The sequence below is a fragment of the Otolemur garnettii genome, unplaced genomic scaffold (assembly GCF_000181295.1).
Source record: "Otolemur garnettii isolate 467f Iridium unplaced genomic scaffold, OtoGar3 scaffold00197, whole genome shotgun sequence".
Lineage (NCBI taxonomy): Eukaryota > Metazoa > Chordata > Mammalia > Primates > Galagidae > Otolemur > Otolemur garnettii.
In genome coordinates this window covers 524,784-538,928 of record NW_003852592.1, presented here as the reverse complement: position 1 = coordinate 538,928, position 14,145 = coordinate 524,784, and the positions used below count along the sequence as shown (strand labels likewise).

Here is a 14,145-nt window from a genome sequence, read left to right as displayed (position 1 = left end):
ATACATCAGCTGACAGTCTGGAGGGGGATACATTAGCCGACAGTCTGGAGGGTGATATATTAGCAGACGGTCTGGAGGGGGATACATTAGCGGACAGTCTGGAGGGGGATGCATTAGCGGACAGTCTGGAGGGTGATATATTAGCAGACAGTCTGGAGGGGGATACATTAGCGGACGGTCTGGAGGGGGATACATCAGCGGACAGTCTGGAGGGTGATATATTAGCGGACAGTCTGGAGGGGGATACATCAGTAGACAGTCTGGAGGGGGATACATCAGCAGACAGTCTGGAGGGGGATACATCAGCCGACAGTCTGGAGGGGGATACATCAGCCAGCCGACAGTCTGGAGGGGGATACATCAGCCGACAGTCTGGAGGGGGATACATCAGCCGAAAGTCTGGAGGGGGATACATCAGCTGACAGTCTGGAGGGGGATACATTAGCTGACAGTCTGGAGGGTGATATATTAGCAGATGGTCTGGAGGGAGATACATTAGCGGACAGTCTGGAGGGGGATACATTAGCGGACAGTCTGGAGGGTGATGCATTAGCAGACAGTCTGGAGTTGGGGTTCTTAGTCTCATCAGTTTTTGGTTCTCATGTAATCTATAAAACCTTTCAACTGTATTTGCCAAGATTTGAAGCAGAAAAATCAATGACTTTATCACATTTGTGTATATTTTGGTCCTTTATGTTTGGATCAATAGCATTTTACTCACCTATTCTTTCCAATTTCCTTCTGCAATAAAGCAAGCATCACAATGCTTATCACACTATTTAGTAATTTATAAAATGCAAAATTATCCCTGATTCAAGGGCACACCACAAATCTCTGCTTGGGGTTCCACCAAGCAGCTTCCTGTGGTCCGAGACCTCCTGCTGTCTACTCTGCAACTCATCTCTAGCCTTTAGATTCCTGCCTTGGTATCATCTAAATATGTGTTTTCAATATGTTCTTGTATTTCATGACCAAATTTTAGAATCAAATATAAATATATTCTAGATAATTAGTGTTATTCCAAATAGCATACTTAAAGAATATTTTTTTTTTCCTTAGAGACAGAGTCTCACTTTGTCACCCTTGGTAGAGTGCTGTGGCATTACAGCTCACAGCAACCTCCAACTCCTGGGCTTAGGCGATTCTTTTGCCTCAGCCTCCCGAGTAGCTGGGACTACAGGCAACCGCTACAGTGCCCGGCTAATTTTTGTTGCAGTTTGGCCAGGACCAGGTTTGAACCCGCCACCCTCAGTATATGGGGCCGGTGACCTACTCACTGAGCCACAGGCGCCACCCAGGGAATACTTTTTGTTTCCAAGTTTGTTTCAAACTGTTACCTGTGGGCCAGTCTGAAGTGCTTGATTTTCTGTTGCCCTTTTTCCTGATTCTATATTGCTCAGAATAGTCTACCACTTCCCCTCGAGGTTTCCGCCCATCAGGGGAAGGGGTGAAGAATTTGGTAAGGCCATCAATGAGCCCTTTGGTTTTCTTGTTGAACTTCAAGGGGACGCTGCTGTCACTGCAGAAGTCCAGGCCATCTATTGGCTCTAAACATCCTTCTTCTGATGATGATGATGCTGACTGGCTGGAGAGAGTGATTTTACGTTTCCGACCCCTGCCAGGGCCTGTTCGAACTTTGCTGAAGGGACTTTTTGATCTAAAGAATTAAACAGGGGAAAAGGATAACTATTAAAAAGTAATTTTCATAATGTTTCTATTTATTATGTAACATCTAATTAGTAAATAGCCTATAAATTCATTAAAAAAATCTATATTATTAAGAAGGCTCTGTAAACTATAAATAGTATTGTATCGGTGAGAAGTAATACAGTTATTAGATTTACCTATTTCTGGGAAGCTTAGTTATTTACAGTGAAAAGACCATGAGGCCAGAAGTTGGAAGATATATTCAAGTCACAAGTCTGCCCCAACTGTACATCTTGGACAAATCACATTTTCTCTAAACATCAGCGTCTTCATCTGTAAAATGAGAGCTGGACCAGAGGATAACTAAGCTCCTCCTAGGTATAAAGTTCTATAATATTCTGATCTCTGTACCAACTCATAATTACACATTTATCTCTAAACACAAGGATGAGTTACTCTCTAAAAGTCAGGAAATCATTTTATAGGAAAATTACAGCTTAATGTAGGACTGAAAAGATAGACTGTAATACTGACTCTGTCTACTTCAGGCTGCTAAGGTCCATTCATTTCACTTCTATAACCTACAACACAGCCTTAAGTATAAAAGCAGTGGGTTACATTTTTGAAAATAAAGAGAGGTTTCCAGGCCTAAAGATATGTTACCTGCCATTAAGGTGAATTACTATAAGGATATTCAAAAAAAGACAGCATTAGCTACTGAACCTTACCCCACCTCCTGCAGACATAGCCCAGTCTCCTAGTTCATAATTTCCAATTTCTACAAATTGTTTTACATCAAGAGAACACAAAAAAGGAACATAGCTATCACCTAAACAGGAAGAACCTAATGCACCTCAGAACAGATCAGGAGAGTGACCTGGGAAATGCAACACCAAGAGAAATCTTTCTTTCCTTTCCTGTTTTTTATACAAGAGAAGCAACACAATGGTTGGGTGTCAGACGCTGGTGCTGGACTACCTAGATTTCACCCCAGTCTGAAGTTTACTGTGCAACTCTCATGTAAATTAATCTCTGTCTTAGTTGCCCCCTTTGAAAAATAGAAGAAACAATAGTACCTACACATTATTGGGCTGTTGGGAGAATTAAGAAACGTAAGACGCGTAAAGCACGTAGAACAGTGCCGGCACCTTACTGAGGGTGCATTAAGTGTCAGTTGTTATTATTACAGAAAAGCGCCAGATAGAACAATGGAAATTTCCTTCTCATAAAGAAAACAGTGAATCCTACTCTATAAAGAAGACCCTATTCTTTTCTCCCTCACCTTGCCACAAGTACAACTTACACCGTGTTTTGTTTCTTTAACCTGTTTTTTGGACGTCCTATTGGATTAGCATAGCGCCGTTTTATCTGTGCCGCCTTCTTTTGCAGAAGTTTTCGTCCTTTTTTCCTAGGTCGACATATTTGACATATCCACATGCCTATCAAAAAAAAAATCCACATGAAAGTATAATAGATATAAATACACTGAAAGATTTCGAATATTCTATGCCAAGATCTTAACCTCTTTCAGATAAATAACTATCATTTGAAAACCTGATAAAAGCCACCCCCAAATAAACAATAAAACACACATACAAAAAAATTCTACAGATAACTGAAAGGCCTAGGCATGGGTGAAGTCCACTGCTGAGCAGTTAGAAACCCTTGGTCTATATGTAACACCCAGATATTGGTGTCTAATTACCGTCTCCAAAACAAGAAGCCAGGTTTCCATAGTTGATTCCAGGTCAGGGAAGAGAAGACACAGGAGAACCTGGAGTATCTTGCAATGCCAGAAAATAAAGAAATGTTCAAAAAATGACCAGAGGCGTGTCAAAAGGACACAGGTCTTGAAGGAGTTCTCAATAGCCAGTTCTAGCATAATTTGGGCAACAAATAATCACAGCAACGGATTATAAATTACAGAATAAAATACTCATCATGCTATAGACCATGGCTGTCCAACCTTGTAGCCTCTGGAATGTATGCTGATTTTTTTTTTCGCAGTTTTTGGCCAGGCCTGGGTTTGAACCCACTACCTCTGGCATATGGGGCCGGCGCCCAACTCCTTTGAGCCACAGGTGCCGCCCCTGCACACTGATTTTGTGAAGACTTTTTTTTTTTTTTGCTTATCTGTGGTGTTAGATATCACAAAAAGTATGCACGAACCTTTTCAGGGGGGCTAATCAACTTTCGTTAATGTTTGTAAATTTGATGTGTGACCCAAGACAATTCTTCTTCCAAGGTACAACGAAGAGAATAAAAAAGGTTGGACACCGTGACATAGAGAACTGAATTAAAAAAACAGGATAAGGAATAGCTCTTCCTTATAGCAGGATTCCAATACAAAGACTGATGAAAGCATACAAACTATGCAAATGCCACAGTAGTAACTGGCACAGGCCAGAGTCACTGACAGACGCTAAAGTCAGTGGGCAAGGGGGGAAAGAGTAACTAAGGTGTCTGCCCAGCTTCTCCACGGCACCAACAGATCCGAGTTAACTGCACTAGTTAACTACGATGGTTAACACAAGATGTGCTACGGTCATACACCTGCTATGATGCCCCAGACGGGCAGAACATCATTCCTGTGGTGTTCTTGTCAAAATTCATAAACTTAAAAAACGAAAAACAAAAACCACAAAGTCAATCTAATCACCAGAAAGCCAAAGTGAGGGGCTGTCTGCCCAGTAACCAGCTAGTGCTCTTCAGAATTGTTAAGTCAGGAAAGACAAAGGCTGAGGAATTCAGGAAAGAAGTCCTGAAAAAAAATTTCTTATCTTGAGAGATTCTCAGAGGCCTCCTGCCCAGACTTCAAATCAATGGAAAAAGTAGGGAAAGATGGCTCTTTATTCTTCTAATATGTATTATATCTAAGACTTCTCAAAAAGTCATAATGAATAAATGGCATAAAAGTATTTAATTCAAGTAAGTTCCTAAAGCGGATAACTTGTCTACAACCCCTGGTTGAGTCCTTTTCCATCAACAAGAAAACTTTCTCCAAAAAGACATTATCAAATATCACATGGGCATTTTACTTAAGAATAATCACAAAATCAGAGGTGAAATGAAATTTATAATAGGACAAAACAGGGGTGACTAAAATCCCTTTTTAAAAAGAGGTATTTCCAGATATTACATAAGGCAAGCATTTTATCTTCTACCTAGAGATTAGGAAATATTTATAAATGGACCACTTTATCCTTACGGATGCCTAAATATTGAAAGCAGAGGAAAATAATGAGTCTACCATGTAAGAATGTTAGGATGTCTAAAGAGAAAGACCATACCCACCTTTTAAGACGACAGCTCTCTTCCCACTTGCACAACCCCAAAAAGAAAGATCCGATTATCCTTTCGTTTTACCAAAGTAGATAAAACATATTTTCACTAACGTATTCCTATATATTCCCAGTTTGATTTCAGAAAGTATCTCTTACCTTTTGGCATCCGAGTGAGTGGTGGATCACAACATTCCATGTGAAAACCTCGGTCACACGAATCACAAAAGAGCATGTTATCCTTAAAAAAAAAAAGGAAAGGACAATTTTGTTTTTACCTTATGAGACATAAACATGTCAGGATCATGACCTTATAAAACTTAGGAAGTTTCAAAGCTCTCAAAAAGATATAAGCTACCATAAATCTAAATTTCTCTAATTTGTATTAGCTAACTAAATGGGTAGTCTAACTTAGCAAAAAGTTGTGCTTCATCCAATCTTTGATAAAAAGCTACAATTTCATTACTTTCAGGTATATCCAATAACCAGAAATAAGCTAACCTTGGCATGCTTTAAAAAAAAAAAGCAGAGGACAGCCTGTAATCAAGACACCAACTGACCATCCTACTGCTCGATGGTGTTAGTTCTCTGCAAATCCATCTGTAAACTATTACAAATATACTGTAAACCACTAAGGCAGTCTACAATTACTAGAGATAATCAAAGTCTAAAGTATTCTAAATTACGTATAAGTCAGAGAAGCTACTGTTCTAAATTCTAGTAGACCAAGTGACTGAGAAATAACCAGTCATCTACTTCCACATCAAGACTCCTACTGGACGGCAAAGGCACTCACTGCATTTTTGCCTTGATCGCGACAGGAGCTGCACGTCTTACACTCGATGCACTGCCACCGTAAGGCCTTCACTCGAACCGTCAGCTCAGGGGAAAACTTTAAACAGGATGGATGACCTAGGAAGAGGGAAAAATTCATGAATGAAATATTTTGTTATTGTACTAAAGAAATAATGTAGGAAAAGGCAATTATCTTAAAAACAAAATATGTATCAAAAAAACAAGACCCTCCTGGAAGCTTGCCACATACCTCATCAGTACTTGGGCATCCCAATTTAATTTTATGAATATTAAATAGAATTTAGAACACCCCCTGCTTGATTATTTAAAAACCTGACAAACTCTAAACTTTTATTAGGCCTGTATCAAAGCATTATGCTTAGGCATAGGCTGGTATGTACATGAATACATCATCTGCCCAGGCCACTTCTGCAAGAACACACAGAAAGTTGTTTACGCTGGTAACATCCTAAAAAAAATGGACCCATAAACATTTTAAAGGCAAAGGATTTCACATTTCACTTTATATCCTTCTGTGCTCTCATTTTTAGTTACCTATAGTTGATGAGAATATTAAATGGAAAATTCCAGAAATAAATAAATTTTAAGTTTTACATAGCACTGTTCTGAATAGCAAGAAGCAGCCTTCTGATCCCCCTGCCCCCGGGCTGTGGAGCCTCCAGGCTGTGTGTGCCACCTGCCCACTAGTCACCCAGCAGCATCTCCTCTGCCCGGTAGGACGGCCCAAGGGAGACTTGACGAGTGGCCTCAAGGTGCACGAGCAGGGATGCTGGCACATTGTTATGACTGCTCTATTTTATTATCAGTTATTGTTGTTCATCTCTTACTGTGCCCTAATTTATAACTTAAACTTTATCACAGGTTATACACATACAGGAAAAACACAGTACTGCGTATGTAGAGTTAGGTATCCTGTGAGATTTACTGGTGGTTCACACCTGTATTCCTAAGCAGCTGAGGAGGCAGGATTGAGCCGGAAGACTGCTTGAGCCCAGGAGTTGGAGGGTGCAGGGCACACTGAGCTACAATCACACACTGCATTCTACGCACTCTGGCCCAGGTGAGCAAGACCCGATCCAAAACCAGCAAACAAAGAAGGAAGACCCTCAGCACTCACAGTGAATTACTTGTTCCTGACTTAAGGCACTCAAGCTAAAACTAAAATCAAAGGCAATATTTTTACTGTGCTTACAATTAACAGCAACAGAAAAAAAAGCTTCCTCTTTCAACAGTGAGTTATCATTTTGATTCTCAAAAATGTACAGTGGCCAATTTGCCCTCAACTCCAAAAAGATTTGCCTCTTCTCTAAAAGTTAGTTATGTTTATCTTTCTTGGTAAGAAATGGGACTGGTTAAATCATCCTCTCTCTTTTGTGTTCTAAAAGAATTTTCTCTTTTAGAAGACTGTAAGATTATCACCAAAACGTCACTAACACTGAAGGGAAATGGAAGAGGTGTGAGAATTTCATCGTAACCCGTCAATCCTGGACTAAGAGCCAATTCCAGGTTCTGCTTTCCTTCTAGACCAGCTGACAGCCCTTCGTGGTTACGATTATAGCATACATACAGCTTTTGCTTTGCTTTTATCCATTACACTATTTAAGCTAATTTTATTTTATATTCCTTAAATTGGTTATTTCTACTGATTTGAGACATAATAACCTATGTGACCGTGTCCTTATTGTTAAATATCTATACTATTACCCATAAGTTAGAGAAGACTAAAATGAATTATCTCATTTATAAATTTTTTCCTTCTTTTGAGTTCTTTAGAATAAAGTCCTGAAAGACTGGTGAGGGAAGCTAACGAAATAGTTTTTATAGCTTGACAGGCTGACCCCCGCCACTGCCAACACACTGTCTAAAACTACAACACAATATCCAGTGCTCCATTAAAGAATAAATGCCTTACCACAATTTCTAGGTTTGTCCTCTGTTATCTTCTAATTTTGATTATTATAAAGCTGCAAAGTGGCATTTCACTGCTGCTGTGGTGTGAGTTCCTGTTATTTCCTGGGTAAAATACGTTTCATATGCTCAACTACTAATTTCCTATAAACTGCCTGTTCATAAAGCCTCTTTGGACTTTACACTTATATTTAAACATGTTTTTTATACCTTTGTAGCCTTTGGCCCTTTGCTGTAATTAATCCAATTATTCTCACTTTTTAAATTTGGGGTATATTAGTTTTCTTTCTATTTTTTTACAGAAAAAATAATGTGACACATGTAATAGTTTTTGCTCTAGAAAGTATCAAGGTGCACACATTCAACCGCATCCATGCTTGTCCTCCTTGGGCTTTGTGACCACCAGTCTCCGAGCTGCCCTCTCATCACTCTTCACTCCTGGTTGTCACACCCCCGTGCAGCTCCTTCCCACACTGCACTAGGTTGAACCGTATGACTAATAGGATGTTGCTGAAACGGCAGTGTGACTTCTAGGGGTGCAGATTCTCTCCCGATACGAGGATATTGGCCCAGGGGAAGCCAGCTGCCATGCCGTAGACACTATGGAGAGAGCCACACAGCAAAGAACTGAAGCCTCCAGTCAACAGGCAGCACCATCGACTTGCCAGCCAGGTAAGTGCCCATCGTGGAAACCTGCAGAGCACTGCAGCCCATGAAACACACTAAGTTAACCACCCAGAGGTAAGCCACTCTCGAATTCCTGGCCCAGAGAAACAGCATGATGTTTTTTAAAAGTGTGTTATTGCTTTAAGCTATTATGTTTTGGAGTGATTTATTTCTACAGCTATTACTTCTTTAAAAGTAATAGTTTTAAAGGAATAGCAGTTGAAGTTCTTGCACAGTAATAGTTTCCAGACTGTGCTCTTCCCTCACTCAGAGTGTCAATATAACGCTCCTCAGAACGCAGGGCTGCACCACAAAACCCTTCTCCTCCACTTCATTCCCACCTCATGTAAAATAAATTCATTTTTATGTTTTATATATTTAAGTTGCCTTAAGATTTTATTTGGAAAAAGGGTTCCACTACTAAGCTAGTTTGGAAATCACTGCATCATATCACATGCCATTATGTTTTTATGGTTTATGTTGAACTGTGAAATCCATTGGGAATTTACTTTGGATTTTTGGTATCATGCTGGATATGAGCACGGAGTAGTATCTTCAATATGGAAAAGCTGAAAAGCTATCAATTATACTTTCTAGAGTCCTTTACAGTTAGGCTCTAGATATGAATTAATTTCTACCAACTGAATGTGTTCCAGGGATATCGGAAAGGCAAAAATGAAGCTAAGATCATCTTCCTGCTTTCAAAAGATAAGGCAAGTCCTGGAGACGACAGTGTCCACTCTTCTCCCTCAGGACCAGCCACAGCTATTGGGATGGAGTCCAACTCAGCATCTCGGCTACACGCTCAAGAGTTGTGCAGCGGCCTCCCTCCTGTCCCACCTCTTTTGGATGGAAGCAGACACAGTGACTCTCCTGGCGGCTCCGCTCTGCAGGGTCCCCGCAGACACTGTCTTTACAGCCCAGCCTAGAGCTTGCCTACTTAGCCCTTCCAACAAACTCACAAATCCCTAATTCTAGTATTAAATTCCTCTTCTCTTGACAATAGTGCACGTGGTTTCTGCTTTCTGGACTAAACCCTAATTTGGCACCAATATAAAACACTGAGCATCGAGCCGATAAGCAAAGGTGATGCTGGTTCACTAAGATGCTACATGGTCTCGTGAGTCCTCACAATGTACAACAAGAATTATCTTTGGAATTGGCAAATTAAAGAGGACTCTGCAAAATCTTCCTGTAGGTCTGGAATTCCACACGGCTTACTAGACCACAGTGCCAACAGTCCGTTCTGCAATGTGACATGTTTAAACTTCCATCAGAAAAACAAATCTGCTATCACCCTGCTCTATTCATCAAACCAAAGGCATAAGTCAAGAAAGCTAAGCAGTGATTATTAAAGAAACCAGCACAAACTTCAAACCGATTGCCATGGCTTAAGAAGATGTTCAACCATAAAATATAAAGATTAACAGGGGAAAAAAGCCCCATAGAGATGAACTGCTACACTAGAGATGAACATTCTGTACACAGAATTAAACATTTCAGCTATATATTCAAATCATCCTTCCCCAGTGTAGCAGTTCACCTCTATTAGCAAAATCTAGAATCAAATTAAAACACAGTCATGCATCACCTAACATTTTAGTCAGTGGGCCATACACACAACTGTCTTATAAAGAGGCTGAATGTCCAGACATATCAGAATGTATACAGTAAATATAGATACAATGTATATAACACATATTTTAATATGCAGCATATAATACAGTATATATAATATCAATTACACCTGCATAAAGCTTAAAAATGACAACAGTGGTCCCATACCAATACAACACTGCATTTTGGTACCATTTCTGTCTTGAGATGTGTTAAATGCATTTAAACCATATCATGGGTTCTAACTGCCTCCAGCCTCCAGCCTGCAGCATGGTAACCTGCCATCCAGGTTTGCAGCCCGGAAGCCGCAGACCAGACTGTGCGTGGAGGTTTGTGTAAGCACACTCCAGGGGCACACTTCTCAGAAGGACTGCACTAACTCCGTAACAATCAAGGACACAAACTCAGGGAAACACTTTTTTTCTTGCCTTGAGTGCATGTTTTGGAAGGGAAATGGGGGGAAATCACATACCACTGTTACCACAGTCAGCACAGGAGATGAGCTCCTCTGGCTTCTTTTCTCGGTTTTGTTCTTTTGTGCCAAGACAGAAACTACAGATGGGGATTGGTTCAGCAACCGGCTGTAAAGAAAAACACAATTCATTTCAGTACATTCATTCCAGTACAGTTTTTCTGCATTAATATAATGGCACTAAAGTAGTTTCAAATTCCTAAAAAGTGGCCAGGCATGGTGGCTCACACCTGTAATCCTAGCACTCTGGGAAGATGAGGCAAGAGGATCCCTTGAGCTCAGGAGTTTGACACCAGCCTGAACAAGAGTGAGACCCCCCCTCTCTACTAAAAATAAAAAATAAAAAATAAGTTAGCTGCACATTGTGGTAGGCACCTGTAGTCCCAGCTCCCTAGGAGGGTGAAGCAGGAGGATGGCTTGAGCCCAGGAGTCTGAGGTCACTGTAAGCTAGGCTGATACCACAACACTATAGCCTGAACAAGACAGAGACTCTGTTTCAAAAAAATAATAAAAAATAACTTCCTAAAGAGTAACTTTAGGACAACTGTATCATTCTTCTAAATTCCAAGTGAGTAGGTAAATTTTTTTACCAAGTCTGCTTTGGCTGGGTCTTTACAACTGGTCCTTGTGGCGACCATTTAGAGATTACAAAAAAAAAAAATCAAAAATCATATCCCCATCATGTTTGCCACTTAAAAACTAAAGACACAGTGTGGCTGGACAAAGCAAATCTTTCGCCTGAGACTGAGAGATCATGTGGACTGAGTGCAAGCAGATACAGTGTCAGCCTGACGAGGACACGGAACAGGAGGCGGCAGGCAGTGAGTGCTGCAAGGGAGAGACCCTGGAGATCAACTCCAGCTGTGGTTGGGAGGAAGAGCAGGTGAAGAGGAAAGACCAGGTATCAAGTGCCAGGACTACGCCATGGGATCTTAAGAAGCATGTCGGGACGGCAGTGACGGATGTTCATATTCCCACACAGCACCCCCGCCCCGGTCCCGGGGAGACGAGAGGAGCAGCAGTCTGAACAGCACGGGCTCAGCCGAGGGCACACACACAGACACACAAATGTTCAGACAGCAGTATACGCATAGGAACAAACGTTATCCAAACAGAAATTACCCAAATAAAATCACTAAGATGGCTGAACAGATAAATTGTATATCCATCCAGCACAATGTTAAATAGGAAAATAAATCACAGTCGACAACATGGACGGATGTCACAAACAACACCTGAAGAACAGACACAAGAGAAGACAACACCGTCTGTCTTTCCTCAAGTCACGTTTGGAAGCAGCTCTGTGTTACACAGCAGGACGGCAGTGGTCTGGGGGCGGGGGAGGAAGAGGCGGGGACTGCAAAGGGAATTCTGAGGTGCGGCTCATGTTCTTTTTCACAACCTGGATGGTAGTTTCACAGATATTAAGATGCACCCTTATAATCTGCTCACTCTTCTGTTTGTATTTTAATGAGAGTTAAATCTAAATTAATGAATAAATACGAAGTGGGACTGTGGTACCACCTTTGGTGTATTCGCTAAGAAATATCAATGGTGACTTAGACATTGGAGTTTGGAACTTAGAAAAGAGGCACAGACTAGAGATAGATTTAAAAGGCATCGACATGCAGGTGACAACTGACAGCACCAGTAAGAAGGTCGAGTGCATGGAAAAGGGTTGGGAAGTGAGAGGAGGAGAGAAATGGGATAAAATCTGAGATAGAAGAATACCACCATTTAGGAGCACCAGAGGACAAAAGGAGACCAAAAAAGACCAGTGTAAGAGGAAAAAAACCGCGAGAAGTAATAACACAGCATTTCAAGGAGAGGACAATGAATAGCCAGCTCTGCAAAGATCAAAGCATCCACTGGACTCTGCCACGGAGAAGAGTCGGAGATGTCCCTCTAGAAAGCCCTTGAGTGACAGGAGGAACGATGTCACAGGAACCAACAAAACGCCGTGAAGGAGCAGAGTGCAGACGACAGACAGCTAAGAAGGGGCAGCAAGAGTCTGACCACGTTCCAGGTGTTCACGATGGAGAGACAAAACTAATTCAAATGTGGAGGAGAATCTGGACAGACCTGGTCAAAGAGACTCAAGAACGAGAAGTAACAGGAACATATGCAGAAGGTCAGTGTGGGGCCACCACAACAAGTGGCTGCTGAACTTCATCAAAACACATTCAGTTCCCCACTCCCAGTCGCTGCATTTCAAGTGCTCAACAGCCACATGTGGCTAGTGGCTCACAGTGCTGGACCGCACCACCAGGAACTTCTACTGGACAGTACTGGCTTAGAAAGAGCACGGATTTTAAAGCGTTTTTTAGCAGATCTGTATGATGCGTAGGTAGGAGTGCAGAAAGTCAGGGTGCCCATTTCTGATCACTTCTGTTATTTCTGGAAAATAGGAAATAATAAAATCACCTGCTAAAAGTAGGGCACAGACTGGCTGGACAAAACATGAAAAGTTGATTAAGAAAAGTGAGCGGTGAGACCAGCCAGGTCCAGGAACAAAGACAACAAACACACCTGCAGCAGGTCATGGACACTCCTCCGTGAGGACGGAGTCTCTCCAAGCAGGCGGGTGTGGGGCTGGGCATTTAAAGGGCACATAGAGTCCCAGAAGTCTCTGTGTGGAAGGTGTTAGGGAATCAACTGGTGATGGAAATAAAAATGTCAATCAGCCCTAACCAGGAAACTAAGATTCAAAAGAATTAATTTCTACTGGATCCAATCAAAATGGTTATACAACTTTTTAGTACCTCTGAAACCTTGGACTACAAAAACAGAGAGCTGGAGACGGACAAGATAAATCAAAAGGGTCAGGCCCCTAAAATGCAAATACAGACACTTCTAAACAGCGCCTCCTGCGCAGGGGCTGGGCATCACCAGCACAAGACGGCTGACTAAGTCGACACAGGAGAAGCTACGGCACCAGGAAAAATCCAGAGTACACTGATAAAGGTTCAACAGGAGGGGAGAGAACTGAAAAGGCAGGACTGAGGATTGTGGTCAGCACAGGAACTTCAGGCTTCATAATTTCTTTTTCTTTTCTTTTTTTCAAGAGACAGAGTCTCACTATGTTGCCCAGCTGGAGAGCAGTGGCCCTTCAGAGACATGATTATAGTGCCCTGAACTCCTGGCCTCAAGGGACCACCCAGTGGCAGGAGGTACACAGACATGAACTAGAGCACGGCATCTCTGTGTATGAAGGTTCAGCTAAGGACGAGAGCCCCAAAGGGCAAACGTGCACGGCCTCTCCAGTGTTAAGTAAGCACGGTCCAGACACAGCAAGGCGGACAACACCCCATTTTCATGGAGCTCGCATTTTAGTTCAGTGCTGAAAAAAGTAAAAACGAACACAATGGAGTTAGGAAGTCAAGAAGCTGGGGAAGTATCACACAAACGTGCTCAAGTCAGTGAAAATGACGACTGTGCTCAAGGTAGGGAAGAAAGAGACAAGGGAAAAAGACAAAGAAGCTCAAGAAATGTGTCAACTCTTTCCTGTGTCTCCTTGTAACACACACAGAGCAAGAGTATAAAAAGCAGCTCTCCTGGGGGGCAGGATGCAGCTCAGTGCGACCTGGAGAGGCAGGGCACACGCCCCGGACGGCAGGCTGCATCTCTACAGCAGTCTGTGCATGACCTGGAGAGGCAGGGCACACGCCCCGGACGGCACGCTGCATCTCTACAGCAGTCTGTGCGCGACCTGGAGAGGCAGGGCACACGCCCCGGACG

General features: G+C 42.0%; 1 protein-coding gene across 3 annotated transcripts in view; it reads right to left on the bottom strand.

Annotated features, from left to right (window-relative positions):
* The window catches only part of KAT6A (lysine acetyltransferase 6A), a 98,992-nt gene that overhangs the window by 38,958 nt on the left and 45,889 nt on the right, over positions 1–14,145 (bottom strand). For all 3 annotated transcript variants that reach the window (XM_003801074.3, XM_023507664.1, XM_023507665.1), the window contains 5 exons: positions 10,408–10,516; positions 5,725–5,840; positions 5,088–5,169; positions 2,951–3,086; positions 1,338–1,657 (listed from right to left, as the gene is read on the bottom strand). In XM_003801074.3, coding sequence (XP_003801122.1) covers positions 1,338–1,657; positions 2,951–3,086; positions 5,088–5,169; positions 5,725–5,840; positions 10,408–10,516 — 763 coding nt within the window. The remainder of the gene's footprint in view (positions 1–1,337; positions 1,658–2,950; positions 3,087–5,087; positions 5,170–5,724; positions 5,841–10,407; positions 10,517–14,145) is intronic.